The 19,684-nt window shown below is 38.8% G+C and overlaps 2 protein-coding genes across 2 annotated transcripts; one reads left to right on the top strand and one right to left on the bottom strand.

The window, feature by feature from the left end:
* Window positions 1–2,168: 2,168 nt before the first annotated feature.
* Window positions 2,169–2,885, bottom strand: LOC131318345 (uncharacterized). The gene has a single exon (XM_058348054.1). It carries the CDS (start codon window positions 2,883–2,885, stop codon window positions 2,169–2,171), a length of 717 nt encoding a protein of 238 aa, XP_058204037.1.
* Window positions 2,886–9,882: 6,997 nt separating this feature from the next.
* Window positions 9,883–12,379, top strand: LOC131318314 (ankyrin repeat-containing protein At5g02620-like). The gene is made up of 3 exons (XM_058348053.1): window positions 9,883–9,918; window positions 10,086–10,577; window positions 12,326–12,379. Exons 1-3 carry the CDS (start codon window positions 9,883–9,885, stop codon window positions 12,377–12,379), a joined length of 582 nt encoding a protein of 193 aa, XP_058204036.1.
* Window positions 12,380–19,684: the final 7,305 nt, after the last annotated feature.

Raw genomic sequence — 19,684 nt, 5'->3', positions numbered from 1 at the left:
CATGACACGGTGAGATTTGAAGTCGAGACTCGGTCCGGAGAGAATTTTTGATTATTTTTCACTAGTAACCGAAGCCCTTGTTCACACACGCTGAGTATAGGTGCCATGACTTATTTTTCTGACTTGATAGTATCTAGAACTGTTTATGCCCATTATCTCATCGCGATGGCTTCATATTCTTTGCTTGAAATATCATTAAGCCGTCTTACAGGTTTTTGGGGTTCATGTGAAAAGTATTCACAATGTTTGCGGGTGTTCATTGCTGTAAACCCTCACGAGACTCCACTCGTCCTCTGGGGATCGCCTAGGGGTTTAAAAGGCTTGTTGCACATGCTAAGTGCAATCGTGAGTCCTACGAAAGTGACATAGTTAGAATTTATTTATTTTTTATTATTCTCTTTGCTCGAGGACTAGCAAAATGTAAGTTGGGGGGTGTGATAAGTGCTAAAATATGTATATTTTCGCCCTCCAATCTATATTTATTAGTCTTTTATTTTTGTTAACTGATTTTTATTATTTGTTGTTATGTATAAAGGTTGCTCGAGCTCGATTTTCAAGATTTTGGGTAAAAACGGAAGGTAGCAAAAGTTTTGGGTCAAAGCGCGAAGTAGATGAAACCCAAGGGCCTCTATGTGATTCTTCCCTTCAATGCCTGTAAAAAAAACAACTTTTTTTTACCCTACCGTCTACGTGGGAAGCAGCTTTTGAAAAAAAAAGTCAAAAGCAGCTTTAGCTTTTGGAAAAAACTAATCGGCAGCAGTTTTTGAAAAAAAACGGTCGGCAGCAGCTTTTGAAAAAAAGGGGGCGGCTGTCAGCGGAAAAAAATATAAAAGGGAGGACAGAGAGCTGCGAGAAAAAAAGAACGGAGGGTTGTCAGAGAAAAACACAAGCAGCGATCGAGGGTTAAAGAAAGAACAGGGCTGCAATTTCTCCCACTGTATTTTCAGTACACACTCCGACCTTTATTTTACAGTATTGATTTCTTCGAAGCTTTGTTTTTCTCTTTTAAGTTTTGTTTAGATCTCCGCACACCGGTAACTCGTATTGATTTCTGTTCTTTATTAAAGTTATTCATTGGTATTTAATTAATTGTTATTTTTTTGTTTATTTTTCATCTTGCGTAATAGAATCATGTTTCAATTTAGGGTTTCTTTTGTTTATCACATAATGATTAGTGAGTAGTGATATAGGTAGGGTCGCGGGGTGATTAGCACGCCGTGATCAGTTCGGGTACTGCTCTTTTTATCAAACAATGTAAAAATGATTTAAGATTGGAAAAATACTTCCCGCGGACGAATCTGGGCATTGTCGGAGCCCTTGTGAACGGGGGAATGGGGGTCCAAAACCCATTCTCCGCTGCGCATGGGTATACGGCGACCCTAAGGTTTCGCATCTTGCGGGGTATCTTTTCAATCCAAAATTGAACATTTTTAAGAATACCAAATTGAGCAGGTTGATCTGGACTGGTTACGAGTGCTATGAACCCTACGACTGTACCTCTTTTTAATTATTTGAAAAGAAAAGTTATTTTTCTTAAGTTTTAGTTAATCTCAAACAAAACAACAAGGGGTAGCTACCTAAGAGCTAATTTTAATTCTACAACCCGAATTTTTAGTCAGCACACATCACCGTCTCTGTGGATTCGACTCCGGACTTACCGGATATTATGCTGCGTCGATCTCCGCCCTACGCTTGGGGCAACCCATTAATTTAGGACTAGGAAATCGGTCAAGCACTGAGCACGGAAGGATATGAGTGGAGTTGGAGTGGGATTGTCGAACGTTTGAAGGGAAAGGAGAAGCCAAAGAGATGGGAAACAATCAAACTATTGTGGTTGTGGATGCTGCGCAATGCAACTCGTGGCGAGAAAGGTTATAGTCAGAGAAATAGCCACTTCCAACAATTAAGACAAGGAGGCGAGCTTCTTACTTTAATTTGGTTAATTAATCCCCCATATACGACTAGGCCTCCCAGGCGACCGCCATATAATATTTTTTTCTCATAGGAATCAGATCATAGGATGCTTGAAAATAACTAAATTTTCTTGTCCGGATGTAAAGTTGTGAGTGACTTGTAACGTCAATGTCACGTTTCTTGTCTTCTTTTATTTCTTTTTTTTTTTTGAAAGGATCAAGGGAGCCACAAAACCAACAACGAGAGAAAGAAAACTACAAAGAATGGGACTCTCTATCTAAGAGAGACCTAAGACCGGGCGGAATACAACCCGTATTAACCAAAATTTTCCTATTTAGACAGTTAGAAGCTAGCCAGTGAGCACTCCTATTTTGTTCCCGGCAGCACCACACGAAGGCCCATTGTCTCGTTGCAGCCCAACTCTTAATATCATCTACCAGAGCAGCAATCTCCCAAGGGCACAACTTCTTTGGCTCGTTGATGCAATTTATCAGAATTTTGCAGTCCGATTCGAACGTAACCACCGTAAAGCCCAGCTCTAATGCCATAGCACACGCAATACGCAAAGCCCAAGCTTCAATGACCAAAGCTGACCTTACCTCCACTTTACCGAAACGCCAAATGAGAGCTGTTCCACCACTATCTCTAGCAATAATGCCAAAGGCAGCCTGGCTGCGGGAGGAAGAAAAAGCTCCGTCGATATTAAATTTGATAGCAGAAACAAGGGGGGGAACCCACCCCATCACACGACTCACTCTGTCTTGGTTCCCATTAGTATTTGGCACCATTGCGCGTAGGTAGTCTATATTAGCGCCATTGGCTTTCCGAATTGTGTCTTCCGGATTAGGTGGCTGCTTATTGAAAATAAAGCCATTTCTTGCCTTCCAAATCGCCCAGCAGAGTTGAAAAATCAAGCCTACATCTTCCATACTTGATTCTTTAGCAAGATCCCCACATAAAAGCTCCTCCATCCATTTGTCGGCTGCTCCAATATCTTTTTCCAGAACCCAATATCCTTTTCCACTCCCAAACCAAACAGCTTTTGTCCAAGGGCAACGAAATAGAATGTGTTCGATAGATTCTCCTTCGTTATCACAAATTGGGCAAAGGGGGTTGGAGGCACACTTTTTTCGATAAAGGTTTGCTTTACAAGCCACCCAATTGCGAACAACTTTTCACATGAAATGCTTGACCTTTGGAGCAGTGGGGATAGACCACAGGCTGTTCCACATCTTCATTGGAGGGGCATAAGAAGAGGATGGGTGAGGCTTCTTTCGTTTAGAAAAGTTCAGAACCCATTGAGCGTACCCAGATTTGACAGTATACTTCCCAGAGTTATTGTGGCTCCAAATAAGCTTATCTTCAGAATTGGTTAAGCTAATAGGAATTTTACGAATGGACTGGACCTCTTCCTCAGAAACACAACTCCGTAGCTTAGCTTCATCCCAAGATAGGTTCTTCATATCGATGAAATGAGCCACCTTGGACTCGTCCCCTAGATGAGGAGAAGAAGAACTAATCTTGTCACCAAGAAGGCCATATACCCATTTATCCTTCCAAAATTGCACAGATTCCCCATTACCCACGTTCCATCTCAACCCATTTTTCAGTAACTCTCTTCCTTCGAGCAGACTACACCAAACCCAAGACGGGGATGCTCCTCTAACAGCTTCTAGACCAGAGTTCTTCGGGAAATACAGGCCTTTCAAAACTTGAACCCATAGAGCATTAGGATTAGAGACCAGACGCCAGAATTGTTTTGCAAGAAGAGCAATGTTAAAAGCCTCAAAGTCTTTAAAACCCATGCCACCCATCCCTTTCTGAATAGTAAGTTTATCCCAAGATCCCCAATGGATTTTCCTCCCTTTCTTACCTTTACCCCACCAAAAGTCGCTGACAACTGAGTTCAAATTCGAGCAGAGGGAAGCTGGGGCTTTGAGACACATGAAAGGATACATAGGAATTACTTGAATTACAGCTTTAATGAGAATCTCTTTACCTGCATGATTGAGGTCCTTGTTTCCCCAACCTTGCACCTTCCTGAGCATCTTATCTCTGATAAAACCAAGCGATTCTTTCTTTGATTTACCCCAGAAGGTTGGTAGTCCCAAGTACTTGGCAGATCCATCCATCTCCTTCATTCCGAGAATCCCTTTAATTTCTTCTTTGAGGCCTGGGTTCGTGTTAGCAGAGAAAACCAAACTAGATTTCTGGACATTTAAAGAGAGACCTGACGCTTCACTAAAACTTTCCATGATATGTAGAAAGTTGGAGCAATAGAGGGGGTTAGCTTCAAGAAACACTAACGAGTCATCTGCAAAAAACAAATGGGATACTACCGGGCATCTTTTCTTCATCTTGATTCCTGCCAAAGATTTGTTGTTGATTGCTCTCTGAATAAGAGTGGAAAACACATCAGCAATGATCAAGAAGAGGTATGGAGATAGGGGATCCCCTTGCCTCAAACCACGGCCAGGAACCACATTGCAAAACTGCCCTCCATTAGCATTGATAGAGTATTTAACTGTGCACACGCATTGCTGGACCCAACCTATCCACTTGTCATTGAATCCCAATTTTTCCAACACTTTGAGCAGGAAATCCCAGCAGATACAATCATATGCCTTATTAAGATCCAGTTTCATAGCCATTGACACCTTAGGCCCTCCTTTTTTATGCTTGAGAAAGTGGAACACTTCATGAGCAATAACGATATTATCTTGGATCTGCCTACCAGGGATGAATGCTGACTGCTGCTCCGAAATGATGTCATTGATAAAAGGCTGCAATCTATTCATTAGGACTTTAGAAATCACCTTGTATATGAATCTGCAAAGGCTAATGGGCCGAAATTGAGTAATCTCTTCTGGGTTCTTTACCTTTGGAATAAGAGTAACATTCATATGGTTGAGTTCTTTAAGCAGGGCCCCATCTTGAAAGAAGTTCCTCACTGCTCCAAATACTTCATCACCAACGACCTCCCAATAGTTCTGATAGAAAAGACCGGGAAAACCATCTGATCCAGGTGCCTTCAAGGCCCCCATTTGAAAAACAGCTAGATGTACTTCCTCTCGAGTCACCTCCTTACACAGGGAGACATTCATAGCACCAGAAATTTTGGGTTCAATCAGGCTTAAAATATCCTCCAGATCCCTGTGTGGGGGGGTCTCATACAAGGTTTGAAAGTGATTCTTGATAATACACGCAATCTCTTTGGAATCAGACTTCCATACCCCATCTTTATCTTTGAGCTTTAGAATTTGGTTACGTTGTCTTCGTTGAATCGTGGTCAGATGAAAAAATCTTGAATTTTTGTCCCCCATTTGCAACCACTTGATACGGGACCGTTGATGCCAATACATAGCATCTTTTTGCCAAAGGTCTTCTAGCTTGTGGATCAGAGATCTTTCTAAGTTAATCAAATCCAAACTGTAACCCTGACCAAGTTGATTTTGGACAAACAGGAGTTTATCTTTGGTAATCGCAATTTGGAGACGCAGCTCTCCAAAAGTAGCACGGTTCCAGCATACATTAGATATGTAATTATATGAGCTAAATTTAGCAAATTTTAACATATAAAAAGTTATCTTCCTCGTAGTGAATGCTCTAACATACGAAGCACCATTTATCTCTTCAAGCATCACTAGCTACACGAAAAGTAAGATCCCCTGTTTTTCCAAGAGAAATACCTTTTAATTATACCCGAATTTATATTTAATTGTTCTTGTTTTGGACATATACTTTTGTATTTCCTGGCTTCATTCCAAAAAGTGGGGCTCTAGAGGCGAAGCCAATTTCAGTTCGATTGATCATGACAAGTAACAGTGGGAGTAGCTGGCTAGGATTAATGGGAAAGATTTATAATGGAAAAGCCAATTTCCAAAAATCTCGAGGGGCCGAGTTATAATGGAAAAGATTCAATGTCAAACATCTCTCTATGCCTTGTGCCTTAACAAATAACTAAAAAAACTAGCAATATCCTTGCATTCCATAGTCAAAGGATAAGCCAAAATATATTTTTCAAGATTAATATCCATCAAAATAGAACAAAAGTAGTTTGACAATCTGTCAAAGTGGCACCGATGTGTTTTGAAATCTCGCAAATCATGCCAAGATTGACCGACTCAAAACTACATTGTATCGCAATTTCCCTTTCGATATATACAAACTCTATCTACTGAAATCAAACATTGAAGCCGATTCAATCAAGCAATTTCAAGTCGATTCAATCAAAGAACAACACGAAAAGCAACATTGGATGGTTTTTAACATTGGAAAACTATATGTATGGTTTTTGTATATATTCCTTGCTTCAACCTTTCAATTTACATGTCGTGTGGGATTCTTCTGCTCACGTGGGAAATCTGAGACTTCAATTTTTAAAGATAATAAGAGGAAGTGATTTTGTCATTCTCCTTTTTTTTTTTTTTTTTTTAATGGCACTCCATTTCTTTTATAAAACAAATCACCTAAATAGAGATACAAAGAAAAGTGCCGTTAGAGAAAAGAGAAGTGATAAAATCACTTCCCATATTAAGTTCTCATGATGAAAAAAACCTTTTTCGCTATCTAAAAACTTAATCAAGCAAAATAAAAGGAATTGAAAAGCAATAAACGATGAACATTACCGAACACAAGATATACGTGGAAAACCCCTGAAACGGGTAAAAACCACTTGAAGAAAATCATGCACTATAACTCATTGTACGGTTACAAACAAACCTTTACTTACAACTTAGAATCGCTCTCGGTTGACCAAGGTTGATTACCGAATCACTCGTTCACCGCACCCAGTGTTTGACTGCCGATGGCTCGAATCCTCAAGCCTTACGAAATACTTTAAAAAATCCACTGAAAATCGACTCATGTAGATGAATCAAGGTTTGTGATAACTTCTTGGAGTTGTATTTGACGCACACCGATCAACCGATGTTTTGACTCCAAGAATCAATCAAAACGAACCACTGGAAAGTTTCTCCTCACAAAACTATTATCTTTTGCTGCTCTATCATATCTCTTACACGGACAATGATTAAAGGCGTTTATTTATATCTCCAGCTTTTCACACACTCGGTCGACCCCCTATGGAACTCGGTATCCGACTTCCCAAATTCAAGCGAGCCAATTCTGGACAGTAGGTTTTGATGGAAATTGCCTTTCCAATTCTGGACAGTAGGTTGACCAACTTTACTCTTGTAATTTGCCTTTCCATAACTCCTCAAACCAATACAAATCTCAACTACATATATGACTCCTTCACTCTAGCCCTATACAGATTTGCTACTTAGAGAATTGAAAAAGAAATTAATTACAACTCGATAAATAAAGGGATACACATAAATGTGTGATTTGTCAATGGAAATGCCAACCGAAAAGAGAGCGCGACTTTTTGGAGCTAACACATGATGCTTCAGATTCTTCGTCATCATATATAGTATTTTATATACTCCATCAAAGTATGTGACTTCCAAATTAACAAGGACAGACGACAGAAATTATTATCTATAATTAATTGGATTTTGTTAACGTATGCCCCCTAGGCATATCATAGAAACTATATATTCTCATTCATTTATGACTTTTTGCATGGGAGATCTAAGTGAAACATTAGCCATAAGCTCTTCATTAAATGTTTTTGAAGGGATCAACTTTTTCTATTTTGGACAGAAATACCCCCAATCAAAATACACCTTTCCCTCCCAAAAACTTTTGGCTGCTTTCACCTTCCATCAGCCACGTTTCCCTCCCAAAAATAATCTCCATCTCCGAATATTGATCATAATATCTGTTAATACATCAGCCCATATTATGAGTACTTTATAGAAGAAGAAGGTGTTAAATGCTCAATGCTCGTGGATGTCAAAAGTCAAACGACAAAAAAATAAAAAAAATAGAGAGAGAGCAAACACTACTTTTGATATGGAGGGGAGCCAAATGAATTATGGAGGGAAAAAGAAAAAAACTATTGGAGTATACAAACCTTTACCCGACTAGTTGTATACAAGATCTTCTTCACCCAATATTGGACATTCATTTGATTGGGAAAAAGGAATCAATTAATTTTCCTACTTATATGCCGAAAGATTTTGGGAGACAAACATATATGTTTGAGATTGGGGTATTTCTGTCCAAAACAAAAAAAATTGATCCTTTCAAAAACAATTAATAAAGAGTTTATGGCTAGTGTTTCAAACTTAGATTTCCTATGCAGAAAAACCATAAATGAAGGAGAATATATAGTCTCTATCATATGTCTAGGGGTACTTCAATCGACTTATTTGATTACTAAGATATGATTATCTATAATTATAATCGCACACAATCTAGTGCATCCCTATCTATTTTAAAAAGTAAAATAATGTTATAAAAGTAAAAATACTACTCAATGTAGCATTTTTTTAATAACTCTTTGGATGGGTGTCTATTTTATGAAAGGATGTTGCTCGGGTCTTGTATTATTCGAAAGAATATTGGCTAGAAGAACCACAATTTTGATGGTTTTAAAAAAAAAAAAAAACTGCTACATTTCTATTAAATATTTATAAGGCTCCGTTCCAGAAACCTTCTTAAAAAATAAGCAGCTTATTTTATATTTTTAAACTCAAAAATAATATAAATGAATAATTTTTTTTAATTTTTTTTGCATCGTATAAAAGATCTCGATGAGATCTTTCAAACAAGATCTATATTGCATATTTTTAGATTTCAATAAGCCTATAATTTTTGAGCTTGAAATTACTTTCTTAAAAAATAAGTACATTTTCTTCGTTCCGGAACGGAGCCTAACATGAGTAGGGTGGTCGTCAAGATGCATTCGTTCCTGAGTTCATCTTTGCACATCAATACATGATGTTGAAGGATTTGGAGCACTGCGTGAATCACGCAACAACCTCACTCCCTGGGTTCATCTAATGCGGAACAAGAAGTCAATAAAATTTAATAAGCTCAGCTATTCAAAAATAGTTGTGACACTCCCTGTGTCTTGTCTAATGCGGGACGGCAAGTTAACGATAATCTCTATTATAAAATAGAAGGGTGTGGGGACAAATTGTTAAAACGGCTTAGATTCATTTGATCTAAAAGCTGTAGTGCATCCTCCCACTTTCCGGTTGAGTGCCCATGAATTTCACCTAAATTACACAATTGTCATCCCCTTCCAATAAGGATGCGTAGTGCCGTAGGCACGGGCTACTACTAGTTTAATACAAACTCAATGATTCGCAATGCCACTTTTCTGATTGGTCTAATGCGGGGCGACAAGTCAACAATAATTTAATAAGCTAAACAATTCAATGATGCAGTGCCAATGACTTGTTTTTGTGCAAGTTAACTATGTTTTTGTGATTTTTTTTTCCTGTCCCTCTCAACTTCTCTCTCTCTCTCTCATGTTTCTTTAATATTAGTATTTTTCTTTGTTCTTAATAGGTTAGGAAGGTCATATTGCCTAGGTTGAGCACGTGTTCAATTACCCTCTGAAAAGGGCTCAAATACTAGTCAGAGAGTGGAGTATTTTTTTGGGCCAAAGTGCAATGTCTTTGTTTAATAGTAATATGTAATTTTTTGTACTGAAACACATGAATATATGAGCTATATTGCATATATTTAAACATCTCATTGAATATGAAAATCTAAACACAATTGAAATTACATTTGCATCTCTTAAATTTATCAAATAAAGTTCTCGAATGTGGGGCGTTTGGCTAAATAAGCCATGCACTTGGCTTATTTTTTTGTTTTTATTCAAATTTTTTTTACATTTGTTAGTTTTTTGTCAATTTTTTTGGAAATTATTGCTTCTTCATGACAAGAGGAATCTAAAAAGTAAAAAATTACGATCGAAATCCAATTTTTTTTTAAATAAAGACGAAAAAATTGACTTATTTACTTATTTTTATCTTTATTCAAAAAAATTTAAATATCTCAGACTTCGAGCATCCGCAATAGGAATAATCAAAACCAATAACCAAAATGTATGAAATGGAAGGTGGAGTACTACTAGAGCAGGTTCAGTTTAAGAAGATATAGCCATCTTGTTAAATGCATGAACCATTACACCACGACACTGTGTACAATTGGTGTGTAGGTTAATTGTTCTTTTTCTTGTTGAATTTTGGCATTGGATTGTACACAGTAACTATTTGCTAGTTTACAATTTGATTTTCTTTCACTAGGATGTACCAAGAAATTACTTGACGGGAAGCCAGCTCTCTGCAAACAAGCCGATCGATGCAAGCGGGTGGACACCCCTTCACTATGCTGCGCTCTTTGGTCATGTAACTAGGGCAAAAGAGCTACTAAACACGGACAAGTCGGTTGCATACATAGCAGACAAAGACAACAAGAAGATTGCTCCACATTTAGCAGCTAGCCAAGGCTATGTCAGCGTAATGGAAGAGCTTATATCACGATGTCCGGATTGCTGGGAGATGGTTGATGGCAGGGGTCAGAATATCCTTCACATTGCAGCAAAATACAAGAAAAAGAGGGCAATCAAATTTATCTTGGAAAAATTCTCCTTCAGCGGCCTTGTAAATCAAAAAGACAGTGATGGAAACACCCCTCTACATTTACTTGCTGCTTCTGGTTGCTTTCAAGCTTCTCTCATAAAGCACCCTAAATCGGACAGGATGGCCTTCAACAAGGAAAATTTGACTCCTGTGGACGTAATCTGCAATGGGAATAATCAAAATGTGTCATGTCAGCATTTGATTATCCATTTAGTTCATAATCAAACTTAACAACTTCTACCTCCACATTGGTTATTTTTGCATCCCTAACAAAACAAACCCCCACAATACACAATGCACATGTGTTCAATCGCAAATGAGTTCCAATTACGCACCCGACCACACTAAATTATTCGTTTTGATGAGACGATTCCAATGTAGGGTGTTTTTGAATTATTGAGTTTTGAGTTTAGTTACTGAGTTTGGTTATTGAGTTTTGATTATTGGTAAAAGTTGTTAAGTTTGGTTATGGAATGAGTGAAATTTGGTTATTTGCTAAAAGACTTGTAACTTTGCTTATTACAATGTGGGGTATTTTTTGAGCATTGTCGTTAAGTTTGCTTATTCATACTCATTTGCTTATTACAATGCGGATGCTCTTACAACATTACGATTAGTTGCCTAACCCAACATTCTAGAAATTCCAACTCCAGACCTTCGTTAGCTGAGTAGAAAATCATGTGTTTCAGATTTGACCATGATACACATATGGACCAAATTTGTGGAAGAATCGTCCATCCTTAAGGCTTCTATACAAATGTCAGAGAAACAAATTAACCTGCATTTGAAAAAGGAGGAATTACTTTATCTAATGGACTCAGATACTGATAAGCACCCGACAATGCCATTAAGGGTGCGCTAAGTCCTTAGTTTAGTTTAATTATGTCGTTGAATTAGTTATTTTCTTTTATATTTGCACGTAAGGTGTTTTTAAGATATTTCAGGAAAACTCGTGCAAATAAGCTGTTGTTAATGCTATGGATGACCCTTGAGGGTAGCCGAGCCCCAAATGCCAAAGCCGAAAAGACTCGGAGAGGACCCGACGGCACGAAAGGCCAAGGAGTGGACCAAAAGTCAAGTGCTGGAGATAAGCAGCTCGGTACCGATACCATACTATTTCTTCTATCGGTACCGAGCCCCTTCCAGCGACAGTAGATAAGCCACTCGGTATCGATACCAAGTAATTCATCCTATCGGTACCGAAGTCATTAGCAGACCAGCGTAAGGCCTTCTCCATCGATACCGAGGGCTTCGAAGGCACTTTCAGAGCATCTCTTAAGAATATTCCGTGCGCGAACCTTGCAGTATAAAAGCCCGTGATGTCATTGTACAAACAAGTAAAATAGATTTGCTTACATAATTTTTAAATCTAGATCTAGATTTGTTTTTGTTCTTGAATGTTCTTCATTTTCCAGTCTTGAATCTTTATTTTCTGCCTTTATTTCTTAGTTTTTGATATTGTCGCTTTAATTAAAGTTGTCGCTTTACTCCCGATCTATCTTAATCTCTAGTTTATTTTAAGTCTTGTTATTTCATTATGTTAAGTAGATTTTTGCTTGCTCTTATCTCTCTAGATATGGGTGAGTAGTTTTTCAAGGTTAGGTCATGGGGTGATTAGCACCTCATGGCTCAAGTAGAATTGCGTTTTTCACCATAAAGTTTAAACCTTTGGTTCGGGAATCGATGTGGGGTTCGGGTTTATTTGTCAAATCGCTATGGTGTTAATCTCCTTGATCATGTGTAGGTAGGAGCATCGCCTACCTACCACACATGATACTTGGAGCTTAGATGCCGAAGGCAATCAAGGAAACAACAACGAATTATGGTTCATATGGGCACCATTGGTTTTGCTACACCTTGGCGGCCCTGATAGAATTATTGCTTATTCTTTACAAGATAATCAGTTGTGGATGAGGCACCTCATGGGATTAGTGGTCCAAATATTTGTGGCGATTTAAGTTATTATGATGTCGTGGAAAAATTCATGGTTCTCGTTTATGTCATTTCCGGCGCTCATAGCGGGAGTTGTCAAGTACGGGGAGAGAACATGGGTTCTCAAGTCGGTGATTGACGATAAATACATGCATACTCTACCCGTTGATAATCTTGGAAATAATCATTCAACCGGGGGTTGTGAATATGTGGATGTTTTAGTCCTTGCTCATAAGCATCTAAAGGCATTGACTAGATTGTTTCACGTTCCGGGGAGAAATTACGAATATCTGCCACCACATATTGACATTAGTGAAGGTAGAATTATGTGCGATGCAGTGGATGTTAAAATGGGACTTATGTATGATTTGTTATACACAAAGGCAACCAACGTATATAGTATGGGAGGTTGTATTTTGCGTTTTATCAGTTTCGGATGTACGGTGACTGTGTTGGTAGGTTTAAGCATTCGGATTGCACATTTCGACTTAAGGGAAGAAGACGATTTGATTGATATTGCGATCACTGGGGTATTATTAGTAGGAGCTCTACATTTGGAGATTTATGCAGCCATTGTAATGTTTTCCTCCAATTGGATGATGCTTTGGCTAATTAAACAAGCGAGAAGGGATTGGGTAAAATGGTTGAGTGATAGATTTCCATGGCTTTTCAACAAGAAGAAAAACTGGTCTCAAATGATGGGGCAATTTGATCTAATTGGTTATTGGCTTAAAGATCCAGCTCATGTTCCAAGTCGAAGTGGAAAAATAATAAGGTGGGTTTTAGGGGAAAAATATGAGGATAATTGGAATAAATATCGACACATGACTGCATGTTTTGTACACGATAATTGGGTGTATGACACGATTTCAGAATTTTTGAATCCTTCGAGCGATTACTCCTGCACTGATCATGATGTTTGCGATCAAATGGAAGGAATTTGGAAGATATTCGATGATTGTAGTGATTTTGAAGTGGGGTATCACGAGAAAATTGTGTACTTGCACCTCGCAACAGAAATAATCTACCATTTGGAAAGGGGAACGGATGCCGGTAAAGATCCCTCTGGATCATCCGATTCCCCATCACGCAATGACTTGGATGGTGGTGAAGATCCCTCTGGATCCAGTCCACAGAAAAACAGGAAAGTTTCTAAAGATCTGTCAGGTTACATGATGTATCTACTCATAATGCAACCTTTACTGTTGCCCAATGAGGTACTAAGTTTTTTTTCAGATACGATACTCGACACTCCGATATTAATTTCTGGGGACCATGCACAAAATGAAAAAGTGGATGTGAAATCTGCCGCTTGCCTTAATTTGCTGGGGAAAAATGAAGCATGGAGTAGAATATATGAATGTTTGAAGGGCGAGCCAAGGAGATGGGAAATTATGAAACTATTGTGGTGGAGGATGCTACAAACTGCAGCTGGCGATATAAAGAAAGGAGGCATTCGTCAGAAAGATGGCCACTTCCAGCGATTAACACAAGGGGGCGAGCTTCTTACTTTCATTTGGTTCTATAATTCTCCATATTTAAAAATTGACACAAGGAGAATCGAACAGAAAACCCTTGAAGTTTAGATCTCCGTTTCCACATGTGTAATATTATGTTGTGAACCTCTTAACGTCAACGTCATGTTACTAATTATCTTCTTAATTTTATTATGTTTTATTATTATTTTTGAACGGCAAAATTTTATTATGTTCAAGTGTGTGTTAAGCGTCGGTGGCACAACTAAAAGTTGCTTAGGATAGCAGATGTGGAGATCAACTTACACACTGATCGAAGTTAACTTTGTATAATTTTACACTTGTGATCAGTCGTCCGGCCACGCATAAAGTGCGTAATTTAGGGCAACGGCTTACACACAATTTTGATGAGAAACTGATGAGAAATATTTTAATGGGCCCATCAGGATAAAAATTAAAGAATTTTTGTTAATAATTCGTGGTGTCCAGACCAACATCAACATAAGTGCACCTGAACAATATTGTTCACTAGCGGATAGCTAACCGACTCTCTCTCTCCCGTAGGCGATTTGGGCGATTTTCTCCCTCTAGGGTTTCTCATCTAGCCGCCGCCATCGGGGGGAGGAGCCCCTCCTTCCCTCCTCCCCTGGGCTCCTCCCGTCCTCCTTCATCTCCCCCTCTTCCTTCTCTCTCTTTCCCTCTTCCATTTGATCAGATCGTAGCTTTCTCTCATCCCTCTGTTTTCTTTGTTGGCTGTTCGGCTCACCACCCACCCCTGTGTGGGAGGGTGTGGCGGTTGAGCTCGATCTTGCACTTGCCTCTGGTCGGAGGTTCCTTGGTCCCTCCGGGAGCTGTTGAAGAGAAGGAGGAGATTTGGGCCTAATATGGATTGATTTGCCCGGAAGATTTGATGGGTTCCTATTAGGAAATTGGTTCCAATCTTTGGAGAGATTTACTCCTATGTGGGTGTGGATTGTTGACCACATTACGACTTGCCTTCTATGGCTATGGTTTTCTCCAACGTTTTAAATACAACTATTCATCCATCATTCAATCATTGGAATAAAAGATCCATCCCTCCTCTCTTCCCCCGTGCAGTAGGCATACCGCTGAAGCACGTAATTCTTGTGTTTTTTATTATTTTTTATTTCAACATGGTATCAAAGCGGGTTGAATCCGCTTAAGTCTATTTGTTGTGGTTATCTTTTCTGTCATCAATGGGTGAATCTGATGGTAATCCCGGCTGGAAGCTAACCACAGTCCCATTGAATGGTGTCAACTATCTTTCCTGGTCCCGATCTGCACTATTAGCTATTGGTGGCAAGCAAAAGTTGGGATTTATTGACGGACAAAGTATTTGCCCTACAAAAACAGATGGGAAGTATGCCGAGTGGATGGGTACTGATCGACTTATTAGATCATGGATTTTCAATTCCATGGAACCAAGAATCGCTGATATTTTTACTTTCTCAGAATCAACAAAAGAATTATGGGATTCAATTGCAGAGTTGTATGGAAATCAAAATAATGCTGCTCGTATCTTTGAACTGAAGCAAGAGATTGCAACAGCAGATCAAGGTGACAAGACTTTTATTGAACATCTTGGGAGTCTTAAAAGGATGTGGGATGAACACGACATGTATTGTCCGTGGACTGCAGATGCAAAGACTCTTCATAAACGTGCTGAAGAAGACAAAAAAATTTCGCTGCTCAGCAGTTTAAAATCAAATTATGAGAATCTCAGGAGTAACATTCTCATGAATCCGTCTCTTCCTTCTCTCTCCAGTGTGTGTTCTTGGGGTATTCTTCTACACAGAAAGGGTATAAATGCTATGATCCCTCATCAAAAAAAATATTTATTTCTCATGATGTTCGATTTGATGAGTCTAAGCCTTTCTTCCAAGCCCCGAATGAGACAGGGAATTTGCCACAGGGGGAGGAGTCCTTGTCTGATTTGATACCTCTCCCAACCACCAGCATTGATTTTGTAGGGACTAAAGAGGGTGAACCAGAACAAGAGCAAAATAATATGACTGAAATTGAACCTGTTTTGGCACAAACTGAGCCTAAACAATCTAATATTGCTCCTGATAATACAGTGCGACGCCGATCTAGTAGAGAGAGTCACATCCTCCATTAAGAATGAAAGATTTTTTTACTTATCATGCTACATCTTATCCTATACATGCTCATGTGACGTATGATAATGTTTCTTATGCTCATGCTGCTTTCTTAAGTGCTTTATCTAGTGTTAAGGAGCCAACCACATTTGAAGAAGCGAATTCTGAGCCAATTTGGAAACAAGCTATGAAGGACGAACTCCAAGCTCTAGATGCAAATAGAACTTGGAATATCGTCAACTTGCCAACAGGAAAAAAGGCTGTGGGGAGTCGTTGGGTATACAAGATCAAGTATAATAATGATGGCACCATTGAAAGATACAAGGCAAGGTTAGTTGCAAGAAGATTTACTCAAACTTATGGAGTGGACTACACAGAAACTTTTGCTTCGGTTGCTAAAATGAATACTTTTCGAGTTCTCCTATCTCTAGCTGTCAATCATGGTTGGAAACTTTATCAAATGGATGTAAAAAATGCTTTCCTACATGGTGATCTAGAAGAGGAGGTTTATATGAGTATTCCTCCAGGACATCATTTAGCAAACAAGCCAGAACTTGCGTGCAAGTTAAACAAAGCTATATATGGGCTCAAGCAATCTCCGCGAGCTTGGTATGCTAAGCTCAGCCATGTATTGACAAAAATTGGGCTTCAACGAAGTAGTGCAGATCCTTCACTATTTTTTCAGAGAGGTATTGCTGGAACCACTATTGTTCTTGTGTATGTTGACGACATAGTAATAACCGGAGATGATCAAGGTGAAATTTCCAAACTCAAGGCTCTTCTTCACAAACAGTTTGCCATTAAAGATTTGGGAATTTTGAAGTATTTTTTGGGATTAGAAGTTGCTTATTCAAGAAAGGGCATTTTTCTAAATCAAAGAAAATATGTGTTGGATTTACTACAGGAAACGGGAAAAATGGGTGTTAAACCTGTTGATACACCTATTGAGAGTGGAGGAAAACTTGGGTTGGATGGTGAATTGCTAACTGATGCTAGCCAATTTCAGCGATTGGTTGGTAAGTTAATTTATCTCACCATTATGCGTCCCGATATTTCTTATGCGGTGAGCTTGGTTAGTCGTTTTATGCATGCCCCTACAGTCAACCACATGAAGGCTGTACATAGGATATTGCAATACTTGAAAGGTTCTCCTGGAAAAGGTATATGGATGAAGCAAAATGGACACACCTTGATAAGTGCCTACACCGACGCCGATTGGGCTGGATGTCAAACTGATCGAAAATCCACGACGGGATATTGTACTTTTGTAGGTGATAATTTGGTGACTTGGAAAAGTAAGAAACAAAATGTTGTAGCCCGTTCAAGCGCAGAAGCAGAATATAGAGCAATGGCATCCACAACTGGGGAAATTATTTGGCTTCATGCATTGCTAAAAGATTTAGGATTCAGCTCACCTCACCCAACAAATATGTATTGTGACAATCAAGGTGCGGTTCATATTGCTTCAAACCCTGTATTTCATGAGCGAACGAAACATATTGAGGTAGATTGTCATTTTGTTCGAGAAAATGTACAAGCAAAGATTATTTCCACTCCCTACGTTCGCAGTAGCCAACAATTGGCCGATGTATTCACCAAAGGTCTTGCTGCAGCCAACTTTCAAGCGATTATATCCAAGTTGGGCTTGATTGACATCTTCGCACCAACTTGAGGGGGAGTGTTGAAGAGAAGGAGGAGATTTGGGCCTAATATGGATTGATTTGCCCGGAAGATTTGATGGGTTCCTATTAGGAAATTGGTTCCAATCTTTGAAGAGATTTACTCCTATGTGGGTGTAGATTGTTGACCACATTACGACTTGCCTTCTATGGTTTTTCTTCAACGTTTTAAATACAACTGATTGTATTCATCCATCATTCAATCATTGGAATAAAAGATCCATCCCTCCTCTCTTCCCCCGTGCAGTAGGCATACCGCTGAAGCACGTAATTCTTGTGTTCTTTATTATTTTTTATTTCAACAGGAGCCTAGCGGTGTTGGGTGGTGCGGGGAGTCTCGGAGGTGCAGGGGTTTGGTTGGTGGTGATGATTTGGAGGGTGGTGTGATTGTGGTGGTAGGTGGTGGTACGGTGGTGATGAGTGGTGTTCCGTAGTTTGTTTATGAATCACTTATCATTCTGTTCTCCGATTATTAACCACTTAAGATTTGACGTTCCAATATTAATGTGTTATATATGTTTCCATACGCCAAGTCCTGTCCAACTGGTAGAACTATGCCACGGCTCGTGAGCACAGGCAGATCCACCTTGGAGCACGTGGGGTCACAAGAAATAAATGCATTCTTTTCGTTCAAAAAATTGAAAAAAAAAAATACCTCCGCCCTAAAGGTATTTTTTCAAATATATATTTTAAACAATAAAAATGCATGTTTTTAAAGGCTTAGGTTTTCAGTTCAGATATTAGAAAACCGAAAAGTAATATGCGATTTTACATAAAAGTAATTGTTAGCATTCAATAAGATTATGTAATTTCTTCAAGGGAAATCATAATGAATACTTGCCTAGCTACATGACTCTAAACCTGAACTGTACCTTCCTCGTCACGTCAGCCTAAGTCCTTTTAAGCTTGAAGAGAGGCCTAAGTCCTTTTACAAGGATATTTAGGAGCTTGAAGAGAGTGATTATAATTGAGTGCTCTTGAGGCACCACCACATTCTTTCGGGGTCATTTTTTCCCATATATTGTATTGGAGTACATGCACTTTATCTTGGGCTAGCTCCACCACTATGTGTGAAAAAGTGTCTTGGGACACCGCCGCACTCACCAACACAAAATAATGTTTTACTTGAAGATTCTATTATCTAGATGCGAGTTATAGGATGTAGTTGACTCATAGCGTTCCTTATTATAATAAAAACAAAAAATTAAAGACAGAGAAATGTCTAAAACCCCAAATCTACTCATCTATCTTGGGGAATAACCAAAAGGTAAATCGCATTTTACAGGAAAAAATTATTCAATGTTTTCAGGAGCATCATCGATCACGTTCTACGCTAAACCCTTTAAGTACCACGTCAATGTGTGGCTCCGCACTAACTATATGGAACACAAAATGATATGTTGGTTGTAGTGTTCCAAAACCAAAGAATAATTACTCCTTCCAAAGGACCCATCTTCAAACCATATTGCAAGCAAATAATATTTTCTTTAACATTATTCCAAGCAAAGATATTCCTTTTCTCCCTTCCCTTTTTTTTTTTGTTCTTTGGTACTTTTTTACCCTGTAAATATGAGGATAGAGACAGAAGTGGGACGTGTAACATACACAGCGCCCTATATATCAGTAATCTCTTCTCGTTTCTAAGTCATCACAGATTCACAAGCTACAGAACAAGTAAGCTCGCACATTCTTCCAAGAGAAAATATTTATTGCTACTCGATCAAATAGTAGTATTTTTTTTATGATTTTCATTTTGGACATTTTACTTTTATAGTTACTTGCTTCCAAATTTCTACTATTTACATATTGTGTGGGATTCGTCCACCTGCTGCTTGAGATATCTGAGACTTATGTGTATTAACTACTCATATGCCATATGTTTTCGTGTGGAATCCAACAAATTCGATGAATACTCAACATAAGTGTTTTTAACTGTATATGTGATATGATATTGTAAGGGATTATCTTTGCGGGACAAAGAGGATACATTGATTTTTCATGCCACCTCTGAAATGAAATCCTGGCTCTGCCACTGCTTAGGCCTTAGTGGGAAACAA

The sequence above is a fragment of the Rhododendron vialii genome, chromosome 1a (assembly GCF_030253575.1).
Source record: "Rhododendron vialii isolate Sample 1 chromosome 1a, ASM3025357v1".
Lineage (NCBI taxonomy): Eukaryota > Viridiplantae > Streptophyta > Magnoliopsida > Ericales > Ericaceae > Rhododendron > Rhododendron vialii.
This window is presented reverse-complemented; position numbering and strand designations above follow the sequence as displayed.